The sequence below is a fragment of the Silurus aristotelis genome (genome assembly GCF_946808225.1).
Source record: "Silurus aristotelis genome assembly, chromosome: 10".
Classification (NCBI taxonomy): domain Eukaryota; kingdom Metazoa; phylum Chordata; class Actinopteri; order Siluriformes; family Siluridae; genus Silurus; species Silurus aristotelis.
This window is the reverse complement of record NC_139583.1, coordinates 24,218,501-24,233,220: the sequence shown is the minus strand read 5'-3', so window position 1 is coordinate 24,233,220 and position 14,720 is coordinate 24,218,501. Positions and strand designations below refer to the sequence as shown.

At 40.3% G+C, this 14,720-nt stretch overlaps 1 protein-coding gene and 1 long non-coding RNA gene across 2 annotated transcripts in view; both read left to right on the top strand.

Moving 5' to 3' along the window:
- Positions 1-14,720, top strand: part of LOC310732595 — a 113,536-nt gene that overhangs the window by 9,185 nt on the left and 89,631 nt on the right. The gene's annotated exons all lie outside the window — the stretch shown is intronic.
- Positions 1-14,720, top strand: part of sipa1l3 (signal-induced proliferation-associated 1 like 3) — a 97,982-nt gene that overhangs the window by 55,648 nt on the left and 27,614 nt on the right. The window contains exons 3-7 of the mRNA XM_083552842.1: positions 1,027-2,584; positions 5,611-5,741; positions 9,266-9,454; positions 12,385-12,559; positions 14,606-14,709. Coding sequence (XP_083408968.1) covers positions 1,246-2,584; positions 5,611-5,741; positions 9,266-9,454; positions 12,385-12,559; positions 14,606-14,709 — 1,938 coding nt within the window. The 5' untranslated portion in view covers positions 1,027-1,245. The remainder of the gene's footprint in view (positions 1-1,026; positions 2,585-5,610; positions 5,742-9,265; positions 9,455-12,384; positions 12,560-14,605; positions 14,710-14,720) is intronic.

Here is a 14,720-nt window from a genome sequence, read left to right as displayed (position 1 = left end):
GGCTTTTACATTTACCGCTCTACTAATCTGGAGTTTAGATTATGTTTAGTAACCACTAGGTGCTTCGGCATGTTGATCATCACCCGTCATGTCGCCATCAGTTACACGAGTTACGGGTCACTTTTCACATGGTCCTAAATCCGTCAGCACCTTTCACATACCTCACCAGCCTGACAAGACCAGCGCACATTCTCTTTGCTTCGGAAAGCAGCTGGCCGAGGAAAAGCCCCCGCCGAGCCACTACACAGCCTCAACACTCCACTTTAAACATTTTTTGCACCTGTGTGACAAACAGTGCAAAGCCGAAACACAGCCACCTTTTTGTTTCAATGTGAGGTTTTCAAGAGATAGACTGGACCATGCGACTTTTTTTCTTCTTTTTTTTCTTTCTTTTCTTTTTTTTTTTACTGCAATTACTGATATGTGTGCCAGGAGAGAGGAAAAGCGAGATTAGCATAAAAGCACAAGACAAAAATCTGCCTTCGAAATCCTTCCCCTTCCATTTTTAGCTTCAGTCTTTCTTTCTTTTTTTGTTGTTTTTTTTTGTCAAAAACTAGATCTTCCTACTGATGATTTAAAAGCTTAGAGACATTTTGAAAATGGCATATGTAAAGTAAATTAATTTTTAAATCCCTATTGTGGAAAAATGGTAATGTTATAAGCACAGTATAAAATGGTTCAAATTGCCTATTTAAGCCTATATTTAGCTTTAGCTTGCAGAGGAGGGACATGGGGTATATCGGTAGAAGAAAGATGAGGATGGAGCAGAAGGAAAAGAGGAAGACCAAGGAGGAGGTTTATGGATGTGGTGAGTGAAGACATGAAGGCAGTTGGCTTGAAAGAGGCAGATGTAGAGGACAGGGGGGTATGGAGACAGATGATCTGTTGTGGTGACCCCTAACAGTAGCAAAATGTAGCTTTATTTTAACTATATTTAAGTCCACTTTCAGCAGACTCTTATGTAAAGTTTGTGTTCGCAGACATTATGGATGTTTCACAGAATTCTGTGTTGTTTTTATTCTGCAGGTCTGTGCCAGAAGTGAACACTACACTCTGACTCGTCAAGGTCTATCAGGGGAGGCGTGGTCCTTTCCCACTGAAACAACATGTGCATAGGAAGCAGAGGACAAAGCCAGCGTGTGGAGCTCCTGCTCGCTCCTCTCAGCTCGGGATGCACTCTTTGCTACAGCTTTTCCTGTTCTCCCCTTTGCCCCATCCTACAGCCCTGATATTGCACTGGGCGCCATGAACGTGTACAGAGACCCCGGCCCCCTGTCTCAGCCCCTTCCCCCGGTTCATCTACGTCTGCCGCTCCACAATGGCCACACCTCTCCGGCGGAGGCCAACTTATCTCGTGTCTCCGTGCCCAAGATGGGCGTACGGGCTCGCATTGCCGAATGGCCTCCAAGGAGGGTTCAGTCCCGAGAATCAGTGCTGGAAAATGGCCAAGGTGTGACCCCAGAAAGCAGTAACGGAGAGGAGGGGTTTAATCGAGGGGATATGGCGAGGGTGCCACTACTAGGGCGCAGCAAAGATGCAGAGTTTCGAGAGGGAAGGGCTCTCAGGGAAGTCCCAGGTTCCCCTGCACGATTCCGGGTCCCGGGATTCGCTCCACTGAAGCAGCGATCGACAAGTGAAATCACGCTGAGTGAACAGGATGAAACTGAAGCGGAAGGCCGTCTGTTCCGGGTCTACGGCAGCACGTCATCCATCAATGTCCAAGCCGTGCCCGAGGAGAGCTTCTTTGACATGCTCAGTCAGTTCCAGCAGGAGATGCCGGACCAGCGCAGTGCTGCCCCTGCCAGGCTGGGAGAACTTTTGCGAGCCGAATTCTCGCTCAACTCATCGCCATCTCCGGCCCCCTCCATCCCTCGCTCGGAAGACCGCCCCGAGAGCCGGGTGCGCAAAAAGAGTGGCGGCACAGAATCATCCCTTGGGACCTCTTCCCTGTTTCGGAAGCTACGCAGCGCCAATAAGGGGGATTCCGAAGCGTCCGCCGAGGACGCACGACAGTCTGAAACTTCCCTCAAACTTTGGCTGTGTGTTCGCAGCTTTGCGCACTACGACGCCCAAAGCCTCATGTTTGACCTACACGAGGCAGCCGCCAAGCGCAGCTACGCAGCTCAGAGACGTAACACGGCCACAGGGGCATCCTCAGCGTCTGCCACATCCTCGGCCGTCTCGTTGGCTGTGACTCGCGCTCTGGCTCTGGGCGGAGCCGAACCTACCTTTCCTAGTACGGATGATTTAAGTTTTTTAATGGAGGGATCTACCTTGGCCACAGAAGCCTTGGACTCAGCAGGACCGGACAGCTTAAACTCAGGTCCTCAGCAACAGCTACTGCTTACCTGCCCCAACTTCCTGAACGAGACCGGGAGTTATGGCGAGCGCAACGTGAGCTTCCTGAGCTCGTGGGCGGAGCGCGGAGAGGCCAGGCTGCGTATGCGCTGTACTAACGCCAGCGTGGCTGTGTTGGAGATTCGCCAAGAAGAGCAGGCCACACGCATGGACAGACTGCAGCATCACTGCATAGAGCATGTGGATCTGGGAGCCCGATATTACCGTGAATACTTTCACGAGAAAGGTATAATGTACATCCTGTTTCTACATGTTCACATAGACATTCATACTATAGCAATCTTTATCTAAAAAAAAAAACCTCTTGGTAATTTACATGGGAAACATCTACAGTTAATTGCATCAGAGTTTGGCTCACACCTTCTAGCTGAGTGTTAAATGATTCTGGTTTCAAAGTGACTGTCAGAACTGTTTTCAGTAAAGTGTCACATAAAGACACTTAAATGTCTTTTTGAGGTTATTAACCATAGGTGTAACGGCACACAAAGTCCACGGTTTTGTACGTTCCTCTATTTTAAGCCATGGTTCAGTACAATTTAACTAATATTAGGGGGAAGAAATGCAAAACATTACATTTCTTGTATTACAATGGGTACATAACATTTTATTTTGTTTTACTTTGAGCTGTTCCTATCACAAGCTATTAAAACTTTTTTTTTTTTTTAAGTTAGCAGTACGTTCCAGCAACCTGCAGTCACACTCACATTTGCAGCTTTACCCCAAACTTAGACGTACATCTGCCTTCCAAATGTTAATCCATCTGCGGAATCTTAAATGCCAGCGCTGTAAACGTCTCCAACCGCACGCTCCAAAAATAACTTAATTGTAACTGTTTAACAAAATTAGCCGAAACCTTGCAGATAGCGAGTTCTCCAAAAGTCATGCGAGCTGAAGAGACAATGGGCAGGGCACTAGAAATAAGCGGCATCTCTGCTTTTACGACATTTACATTGGCATGTCAGGTGTGAACATTTACTTTGACTTGTCAGGTGTGGACATTTACATTATTATGACAGGAGTGGACATTTCTATTGGCATGTCATGTGTGGACATTTACACGGATATGACAGGAATGGACATTTAAGTTGACATGTCAGGTGTATACATTTATTTGACAGGAATGGACATTTATATTGACATGTCAAGTGTGGACATTTATATGCACATGTCAGGTGTGGACATTTACATTTATTTGACAGAAATGGACATTTACATAAAAATGCCAGGTGTGGACATTTATATTGACATGCCAGGTGTGGACATTTACATGAATATGACAGGAATGGACATTTATATTGACATGCCAGGTGTGCACATTTATATGAACTTGCCAGCTGTGGACATTTACATCGATATGACAGGAATGGACCTTTATATTGACATGCCAGGTGTGGACATTTACATGGATATGACAGGAATAGGCATTTATATTGACATTTAAGGTGTGGACATTTATACTGACGTCATAAAAAAAAAAAAAGGAAAAGAAAACTGATGCATTTGTCCATTTCTTTTTTTTTTGCAACTGAAATATTCCTCCGAGAGAGGAATCTCTCCGAGTGGATCAAAGATTGCTGAAAGTAGGAACAGCAGAAACACTGTGTATTCAATATCAATTTTACTACGCCATAAATCCACAGGGAAATTATATGATTATTAATCTTTCAAATAGTTCGCTCTCATGATCTTTATTTAATGATGCCAGGTAGCCACACCTGGTAAGCAATGTTTCATAGTGTTAATAATTGTACAGTTAAAGGGTGTGTGTGTATGCATGTGTGTTTGGCTTGCGATTGCATGCGTGTGCCAGGCACGCAGCAGTCCTGCCCTGTCTAGACAATCGCAGTCTGAGGAGCGCTGCGTCCTTCGTGCCCTTGATTAAATGAAGTATTTCATATCCGTTCGCTCATCTCCGATTTTCCGATGTTTCATCCAAAACTCCAGAAGCCATATCCTGAACTCGAACCGTGGGCTGACAGATGTCTCAGTGGCGACATTTAAGACGGAGGGAACAAAATCCCAGTCTGCCGCAGCGGTCGGTGACAAATCACACACTCGCTGGAGGAAAGCGTGTCGAGCGAACGTGCTCTCTCTCTCTCTCTCTCTCTCTCTCTCTCTCTCTCTCTCTCTCTCTCTCTTTCTCTCTCTCTACAGATCTGCCACATAATGCTTGTGCGCGAGACTATTTAAGGTCACTATATCCGTGCGCTCTCGTGTCGAGTGCTTTGTCAACAGTGCCGCATTGCCCTGGAATGCTCTTAAGGTCTGCAGTGAAAAAGACGTCCGCCTATTTTAAACAAGCAGTATGTTAATGCCACTCCACCGAACATGACCTTCTCAAGTTTAGTCAATTTGGACTAATCTCTTTTCTTTACCCTCTGTGTCCTTTCCTTCATCTCGTGTTTACCGTGTTCTCTGGACCGTAAGTGGCTTCAGAGTATAAGGTGCCCCTCCTTAAGTAAAAACAGCTGAAATGATTGAATATTTTCACTCCTTGGCATTTATGTCCTGGCGCAACAGGGCATGAGGTTTTGGGAATATAATTAACAATGAGGTGGTGTGATTTGGCTCAGCACAAAGCTGAGACACATATAGCATAACTATGTCCCAAAGTGTTTATTCCTATTATATTACTGTAAATATCACTGCACCAATAAATAAATCTTTTTTTTTTTCATATGACACATTGTTCTTTTAATCTAAGTTTAATGTTTTTTTTTGTTTTTTTTGTTTGTTTTTTTTACATTGACGTCAACTGTGGACATTTACATAAACGGGTCAGATGTGGACATTTGCGTTGACTTTTTTTTATCCGTTTTTTTCGTTTAGATTAAGATTAAGAATCAATAAGTTCCCGAATGTCTAAATGTCCTTTGTCCTAAAGACACAATAGAAAACTTCCTGTTATTGACACTACTTTTATAAATGTTAAATAATTATGTCCTTACCAAAAACTGTCAATTATTATACCTTTTTTTCAAGTTGTTCAAGTTCAAGTTGTTGCTCTAGAATTGATAACATTAGAACAATATGGTTTTAAATGTAGCTTTAAGTACACTATAAAATAATGAACACCATCTAACCAATCAGATTTAAGAAATCGACAGCAATGTGGTATAAAAAGATTTGCTAGATGCGGCAGGTTATTGTTTATTATATGTTTTTTTTAGGTTGCTCTTTCTCACCTATTTTTTTCCTTTTGTTCTCTCTCTCTCTCCCTCTCTCTCTCTCTCTGCCTCTTTCTCACTCTAGAGCACTGGAACTATTTTGGAACGGATGAGAAGTTGGGGCCCGTGGCTCTGAGCATCCGCAGAGAGAAACTGGACGACACCAAAGACCTGAAGGACCAATACCAATACCGCCTCATCTTCCGTACCAGTGAGGTGTGTATCAGAGCAGCAGTGTGTTTTATTTGGCTTGCTCTCTTTCACCACCAGAGTCTAAACTCAAGTCGTTTACATGCGTTCGTTATGACAGACACTGAACTCTGAGTTCTCTCAGCGCTGCACACGCCACATCAACACCTGTAACTTCACTGCATCTCATCATGTTACATTCTTACAGCAATATCATTTCCATAATCTTTTCCTGACGGTGGTCATGGTGAGAAGGTCCAAAATACATTACTAATATAAAAATACTAGCTTTTCCTCTTGTTTCAGCCATTGATCTTTTGAAATGAAATACATTTTTTTTTTATATAATGAACTTTTAACAAATTTTTATAATGTGTAGACAGGGTTGCAAAGGGGCGAAATTTTTTGTTTCATTTTCGGATTTTTTTCCCCCCCGAAGCTTTCCATGGGCACTTCCATGGGAACTGCAAAAATAATACAGATTTTAGAAAATGACATTTTCGTCAGTATAATTTTGTTGCACAGTATCTTACACACAGCACAAGGAAGTTTTAAACATAAATGTCTGTGATATTTGTCATTTTACCTGAATACACGTGCAGGATTCAAGAAATAATCTGTGTTATGTTATGGAGGAATGCATGGTGCCTGTAGGGGGTGTGGCCTCAGTAGCCCTGCAGTAAGTGTGCACGTGATTGATGGATGTGCAGTAAAGAAACGCAACTCAAATTGCATTAAATCCTGTGGTTTTAACCAAAAATATACTGCACGATTTTAAATTCCCAATTCATTCACATTCATTCCCATGTTTCCAGTCCTAGCAATTCGGACATTTGCAACCCTCTGTGTATAGCTGTTCCACTGCTCGCGTTCCTGAAGGAATTCTTCTTGCAATGTCCTTTTAAGCTCAATAAAATGAATCATTAGTCATTCATTTCCTTGTTTTGCAGCCAGAGTGAATTCCACTGTTAGCAGCCGGGGGGTGGCACATCGCTATCCAACCCCACTCAGCTAATTTAGAGTCAGCAGCGCAAGCAGAGACGTTCGCTGTAACAGCAAAGACATGTACAGCATTAGGCAAACAGCCTGATTTTCATTTAGCTCACTCTTTTTTGTAGAGCAGTTGAGAGCTAAGGGTCTTGCTCAAGGGCCTAATAGTGGCAACTTGGAAGTGTTTGGATTTGAATTCACAACCTTCTGATTTGGTCATCCAATATTGAATAATATGCAGACATTGCATCCTCTGTCTTTCGAAAAAATTATAAAAAGCGAGAGAGTGTCTTGTGCGCTCTCATTTTTTTAAATCGCCTATTGCAACTGAGCAACCAGCAGTGGTGGACAGTAACAAAGTAAATGTAATGCGTTACTGTACTTAAGAAGTTTCCATTTTGGGAGACTTTTACTTTACTACATTTCAAAGTGAAATGACTTTTTACTTACCTACATTTACCTACTGCATCTCTATTTTAATTTAAGTACATGGTATATGTTCTTCGTCTACCAATGGCAACCAGGTCAAGTATTTTTGTATTTATTTTTGCATTGAGATGGAGAGAACTATGGAAATTAGCTTTAACTATAAAAAAATTACTATTACTAAAATATTGATCAAGTATAATTAAAAATGAGAAGTTTTGCAACCCACAGTACACACACAATGCCTGGGCTCCTCTATCAGCTTTGTGTGTGTGTGTGTGTGTGTGTGTGTGTGTGTGTGTGTGTGTGTGTGTGTGTGTGTGTGTGTGTGTGTGTGCGTGTGTGCGTGTGCGCCTGTGTGTTGCTAAAACTCAATTGTATTGTCGTTCCTGTTCACTGGAACTCAAAAAAATAAGTTTGATCTGAAACACAGCTCAGGACTTCCCTAACGTAGCAACGCGGCTTTCACATCGAGACGGAGGTCAATCCGGAGCCCGAGTAGTGTTACATAATGAGTGTGTGCGCGCGTATGCGTTTGTGTGAGCCGAAGCCGCTGCATTGTGTGGACCGGGTGAACGTGATGCATCCAGGCAGCCATGTAATCCGGCTAAACCCAACAGAGCAATGCAGCGCCAGTACAACTCAGCATTTTCTCACACTCCCCGTTATTTGGCACAAAACGCAGCTAGCACCCGTCACATACGCATCTGAGACATAAATAGCCACAATGTCATTCAATACACAGTAACACGCGGCTAGAATGTTGCTGTAAGAAAATGAACTGTTGCTAATGAATATAATGTAAAGCTTATTCATGTATAATGCGCTTGAAAACTTATATTGCGTAATGCAATGTATAAGTATGTAAAAGTTCACCCGAAGCATATATAGCTAATAAATATATATATATATATAGCTGCTTGAAGAGCTTATCACACCACACCTAAGGTTCGGAATGTATGATAACCAACGTGACTTGTTCGAATCACCAGCGCTCGGTTTTTAGAGCCTCACACGCTCATTCACACGACCGCAGCAGAGTGAATGAAAAAGGAGCGAGGCCCAAGAGATTTGTGTGAATATCGTGTGTGAACTGTTCTGTCACATCCCGACGAAGCTCGTGTGGGGAAATGATGCCACACTGTGGAGGCTGAAACTATCAGCTTACCATCTGTTGAGGCCACGTCTCATGCGTAGGCCTGCAACTCAATATAGTGCGATTAATATATTTAACGTTCCAGTAGGTCAACTTCTTTTTTTTCTCTCGGCTTCACATAATGGCCTGAAATAGCTTCTGTTTTCTTTTTTCTCTCCGTCTGTAATTTGTCTACCTTACATTTTCACTTCACTTCGTACACATCCATGTCTTCAGCACCAGCCATATTATATTGATCATATTATACTGTTTACATGCTGTTTTGCTCCTCTTGATTGCTGCTACTGCTGTTTTTGCACAACATGGTGTTCATGTTTACAAGTACACTTTTCTTCACAGTTCTCTCTGTTGCACATTGTACTGTATAACATATTATATTATACAGTAGTTTTACTATCCGGCGCTATTTTGTGTTTTGTGTATCTGTCCCACTGTTTGTTTGAACTGTCTTTGTCCTGCACAGTTTGCACTTTATGTGGCAAGGACAAATTACTTTAGGCCTTAGCTCTGTGTTCTGTTACGTAGCTCTATGTTGTTTTATGGAGCACCAGGGTCCTGAAGGAACGTTGTGTCATTTCACTGTGTACTGCAGGGCTCCAGACAAAAAAATCGATTAAGCAGCCATTGGCTCCCAAGAGAAAAACAACAGGCGTCAAATAATATTTTTTTTAAGTGCCACACAAGAATGAAAAAAAAAAAAGTAAAACGCTTACTTCAAGTCATCCTGTCATGTGTAAATCTGCCATCATTTTACAGCATGGCCTGGGAACGATCAAATAGGCGGTGTTGAATTTTATTTTTAATTTTTTATGTGATAGACCATTTTAGTAGCAGTCTGGAGCCCTGTACTGCAACAGCTATACAGTATATGGTTGAAATGACAATAAAAGCTTTTCGACTTGATTTTCACTGTCTTTCCATATATTCACATATATTTAGTTTTGTTTATTTATTATTTTCTTTATATTTTCTGCTCCAGATGGTGACACTAAGAGGCTCCGTCCTGGAAGACGCGGTGCCCTCCACTGCGAAACCCGGGACAGTGCGGGGTCTTCCCCTGAAGGAGGTGCTGGAGTTTGTGCTGCCTGAGCTGAGCATATCGTGTCTGCGCTTAGCTCTCAGCACCCCCAAAGTCACAGAGCAGCTGCTCAAACTGGACGAGCAAGGCGTGAGTCACCGCTCCGAGCAAACCACAGGGGAATTTCTTTAACGAGAACAAGTTCTCACGTAACTGCAAGACCAGCGTCACAAGCCAGCTCCAGTTTGGGGTCAAGTTAGCAAGATAACTGGGAGAGTCTGCTTGTTGAAAGAGCTGCTGAATGTTTAGTTATTCAAAGAATGAAGGGGATTGAAGATTGGTTGATTTATTTATTTTTTGGCTTTAAAATGATGATGATTCAGATTCAGATAATTGTTTGAAAATGAACTTCAAAAGTACATCTTTTCTACAAGGCATAACATGAGGCATTATAATAGTATGACTGGTGAAGTGGTGGGATATATTCAGCAGCAAGTGAGCAGCAAGATAGACCTGATCGGTGTATCTTTAACCTAAGTACCCTAGTGTTCCATTTCATACCTCTAATTGTTTCCAAATCTACACTATACTTCAGTTCTCAGGCAAAAGATACACATTAAAGATGTGCTATTTGGCACCAGTTACTTTTACAGTTTTTCTCAGTTGCTTTGGAGCATTTCTTAAATAATCATTTATATTTGCAAACCAGTAAGTGCATTTCTCAAAGCAATTTATACAAACGGCACCACACATACATCTCTAAAAAGTAAGAATCTGTGTCAATAAACATATCATTGCAGTATCAGTGAACATATCAAGTCCTTTCGTCAATGTTAACAAGCAAGATCGTCAAAATGTTGAGTCATGTTATTAGTATGACGGCGCACAGTTTCAGTATTTCCTGATATAAACTATGGTGTGGATTAGAGCTGTTGCTATCAATTATTTTAGTAATCGTGCATTACTAATCGTGCAAGACAGTACTTGTTCTTCATTAAAGAGCAAAACTAGATATACAAGAGAAAATAAGACGGGTCTTTAAAATAAAGAAGTAATTTGTTTTCTTTTAGAAAAATTTACATTTTATTGCTGAAGAATATCTGTGAAAACTAAACCCATTTAAGGCAATTCATTGCCATATTACATCAACAATAATAAAACAATAAAAAAAAAAATTTCATAAATAAAAATATAAAGATAATTTTTAGATGACTCCAAAAAAAAAATATATATATATATGTACAATGTTTTTTTTATGTTTTAGTTTTAAAACGATTGTTAACTTTGGAAAATCTCAGTTGTTTTCTTCAGCCTGAATCCTATGGAAGCTAGTTTCCGCCACAAAAAAGTAATCCCCCGATAAAAAAAAGCACTAAACGGACGTCACCCAAAAAATGCTTTTTAATGTATATAGAACTGTACTTTATTACCATTTTACTTCATTTTATAATTAATAATTCAATTTTTATTAATACATTTTATTATTCCATCATAACACACCATAAAAACAGTTTCCTATAAGTTTTTAGGTCTATGGTGCTGTCCACGAGAGACCGGGAAAATCAGCCAAACAAATTAGTTATGCGGCAAATGCAATTCCGCAATAAACCCGGGGGGCTTATTGCGGTGAAGCGGGGGATTACTGTATGCCTACTTTTTAACTTTTTTTTCTCGCGCAATTCTGACTATATTTCTCGCAAACATCCAACATTTCTGGTGCATCCAACAGTAACCATGTTGTTGGCCTGAAGTTTGAAGCTGTTGGTGTATGAATGATGCCTCCTTCGCTTCATCTGCCTTCGTTCTGTCTCCTCCAGAGCTGATTTTAGACAGAGTTCTCTCCAGGGATCGAAGGATTAGTTTGATACCATGCGATTCTGTTGATTCTAGCCCATTTCATATTCAATGTGTAAAGCTTTTTGGCACTACAGAGGGGGTGGCACTGCCCGATTGGCAAAAAAAAAAAAAAAAAGCCGGAGTTGCGAGAAATAAAGTCGGAATTAGGCAAACTTTTTTTAATGGCGGAAACAGACTTCAATCTTCTCCTCGCTTCTCGCTGTTTTCTCACCGTTCCTACATTTTTTTCATTCTGTGTTTACCTGTCCAGAGCACTCCAGAGTTTAGCAGGTGGTGCGTCAGTAATATTGGTCCCCAGGGAAATACAGTGCTCCCTGTGTAGTTAAATGGTCTAAACGAAACATGGAGGCAAGTAATTTGCTCGAGTTACTTAAGGAATCGTTTCGGCCCGTGTCCGTGAGTGTCCGTTCGTTTCCTGGTTGTTCATTCACTGTCAGAAATTGTAATTATGTACCAAAGCGTTGGCAATTTGATCAAAGCCACAAAAATTGTGTGGAGGTTGAACAAGAAGTTTTAAGAATTTTATTTCTGATCTGAGAAACGCTCGAAAGCAACTGAGAAAAACTGTAATTCACACTTTATTTTGCGTGACCTGTGAATTCATCACCACAACCTAAGCCAATGAAACAAAGTGGCCAGGACTGAAAAATTTGAGGATGTTTTCTTTTTTTTTTTTTTCTTTTTTTTTTTTTTTTTTTTAGTCTGCTGCTTGGAGCACATCTGGAGAAAAAAATTAATTGCTGTCTCTTCCATCATGCATATTTATACTGGGCTGTCTGCTAGGATTTATTCTTTTAGAAATAATGGCACCTCAGAGTTTTACATGATTTCACAGTAGTAGGCTGAATCCCAGAGGCTGGTTATTTTTTAAACTGTATACACACATTACGTAGGTTATGAATGATAAAATGGGATTGTACAGGTTCTGTAAGGTGAAGTATTCCCGCTTGCATGCCATATGTTTCTTATTTAGAAGGAGAACAGAATTAAAATATGTGAGACGGCATAAAACCCAAACATTTAGGATGCTTACATTTTGATAATTACGAATATAAGGTGGGGAAAATAGTAGAAAGGGTTATTAGAGATCATCGCAAAATACTTTAGAACATAAAAATCTGTACATATTTTGGAAGGGAAGAAGCAGCACAGTTAATCCTGACAGTTCCTAATAGATAGTCGTTCCAGTTCTCTCTTTAACGTCCCGTTTCTGTGCACTGTAGCTTAGCCAGAAGCATAAGGTGGGCATCTTGCTGTGTCGAGCAGACCAGAGCACTGAAGAGGAGATGTACAACAACGAGGAGGCCACGCCAGCCTTCACAGCATTTCTGGAGCTGCTAGGGGACACAGTGTGTTTGAAGGGCTTTAATAAGTACGCTGCCCAACTGGACACGAAGAGTAAGTGTAACTTTCCCTCTTTCGCTAATTCTATTCTCTTTCTTTAAAACACACACACACACACACACACACACACACACACACACACACACACACACACACACACACACACACAAACATTTATTTTATAAAAAAAAAAAAAAAGACAAAAACACACTGATACAAAGCTTTGATACTGGAGACTCCTTTCATAAATGTTTAACACATTCCTTATTCCGCCATTTTAAAAATTGCTTATTGAAAATGTAATTATATCATCGATTACACCATTTTTTATTTACACCTGTTTATTATTAGTCTTAGATAATGTTGGGCATCTTCTTTACAAGTGCCGGTGAATTATCTGTTAATATAGTAATAATAATGTGTGTGAACAAACGCCGTATAGAGGAACTGTTTTGTCTTTTTTGTATATACAGTACAGACCAAAAGTTTGGACACACCTTCTCATTCAAAGAGTTTTCTTTATTTTCATGACTATAAAAATTGTAGATTCACACTGAAGGCATCAAAACTATGAATTAACACGTGGAATTATATATGGAATTATATACATAACAAAAAAGTGTGAAACAACTGAAAAATGTCATATTCTAGGTTCTTCAAAGTAGCCACCTTTTGCTTTGATTACTGCTTTGCACACTCTTGGCATTCTCTTGATGAGCTTCAAGAGGTAGTCCCCTGAAATGGTCTTCCAACAGTCTTGAAGGAGTTCCCCGAGAGATGCTTGGCACTTGTTGGCCCTTTTGCCTTCACTCTGCGGTCCAGCTCACCCCTAAACCATCTCGATTGGGTTTAGGTCCGGTGACTGTGGAGGCCAGATCATCTGGCACAGCACCCCATCACTCTCCTTCTTGGTCAAATAGCCCTTGATGCCTTCAGTGTGACTCTACAATTTTCATAGTCATGACAATAAAGAAAACTCTTTGAATGAGAAGGTGTGTCCAAACTTTTGGTCTGTACTGTATGTATATGAAGCAAACCACATCCAGGTCTAAATAACACCACCCAGCCTTTGTCAGTGAGGTTGGATGCGAGTTATACAGTGTAGCAAACAAATATACATGTACAATATTTTAGATCAATAATGACAACCCATGTAAAACATATCTTCATGGAGCTGGCTTTGTGCACAGGGATATTGTCAAGCTGAAACAGGTTTGAGTGAAGGGAACATTAAATCTAAAGACATTCTATGAAGGGGTTTTAACAGTTTGGGAAAGAACTACACATGACTGGAAAAGTCAGGAGTCTCAATCCTTTTTTTTATATAGTGTATATAAAATACTGTATTTAATATTTAATGTGCAATTTGTCTACATTAAATCTTATAAAATAATAATAATAATAATTAAACAAAACAAAAATCATTTAAAAAAGTTTTAAATTCGTTGCTCCAGGTCTTAAAATGTTTTAAAGATCTCTTAATTTTCTGATGTCAATGTAACGCTACCTCTAATGTTTATTGGAATGCTCCTACAGCACTTTTAGAATTTGTTTTTTTGTTTGCTTGTTTTCTCTGGTGTTTTGGTCCTTTCTTATCGTCCAAATATAATTCGCTTTATTACGACTACAAACAAGACCAGCCTGCAACAGCCAATCAGCTTTCTGCTATTGGCTCGAATCTCTCTTGGATTGTGCCACAGACGTAATAAAGGATTTTATTTTTCATCTATGGGGAGTGTAAGTTTAGTAATACTTGACTTGAAAAAAATGAATTTTGAATTTGGGTTATGGCCAGTTGCTACCAACGTATTTGCGTATGTGTTTCTGATGTCGTGATTATAGGTCTTAAATTTAATTCTTAATGCTCTTCAAAAGGTTTTAAAAAGTCTTAAATTTGACTTAGTGAAACCTGCAGAAACCCTAATATACAGAAGGATAGACAGACAGATAGATAGAAAGGTAATGATTGATTGTTAGTTTATTTATGAGATAGAAAAGTTTATCATTGCATTATAAACATGTATCCCTTCAATCTCTTAATCATTGTGTCTTTTGGCCTTTTGTCTCATCTAATTGTGTGTATGTGTTGTGTTTGCACAGCGGACTCCACTGGGACACACTCCTTGTACACCGTCTACCAGGACTATGAGATCATGTTTCACGTATCTACAATGCTTCCATACATGCCAAACAACCCCCAGCAGGTAGATAACAC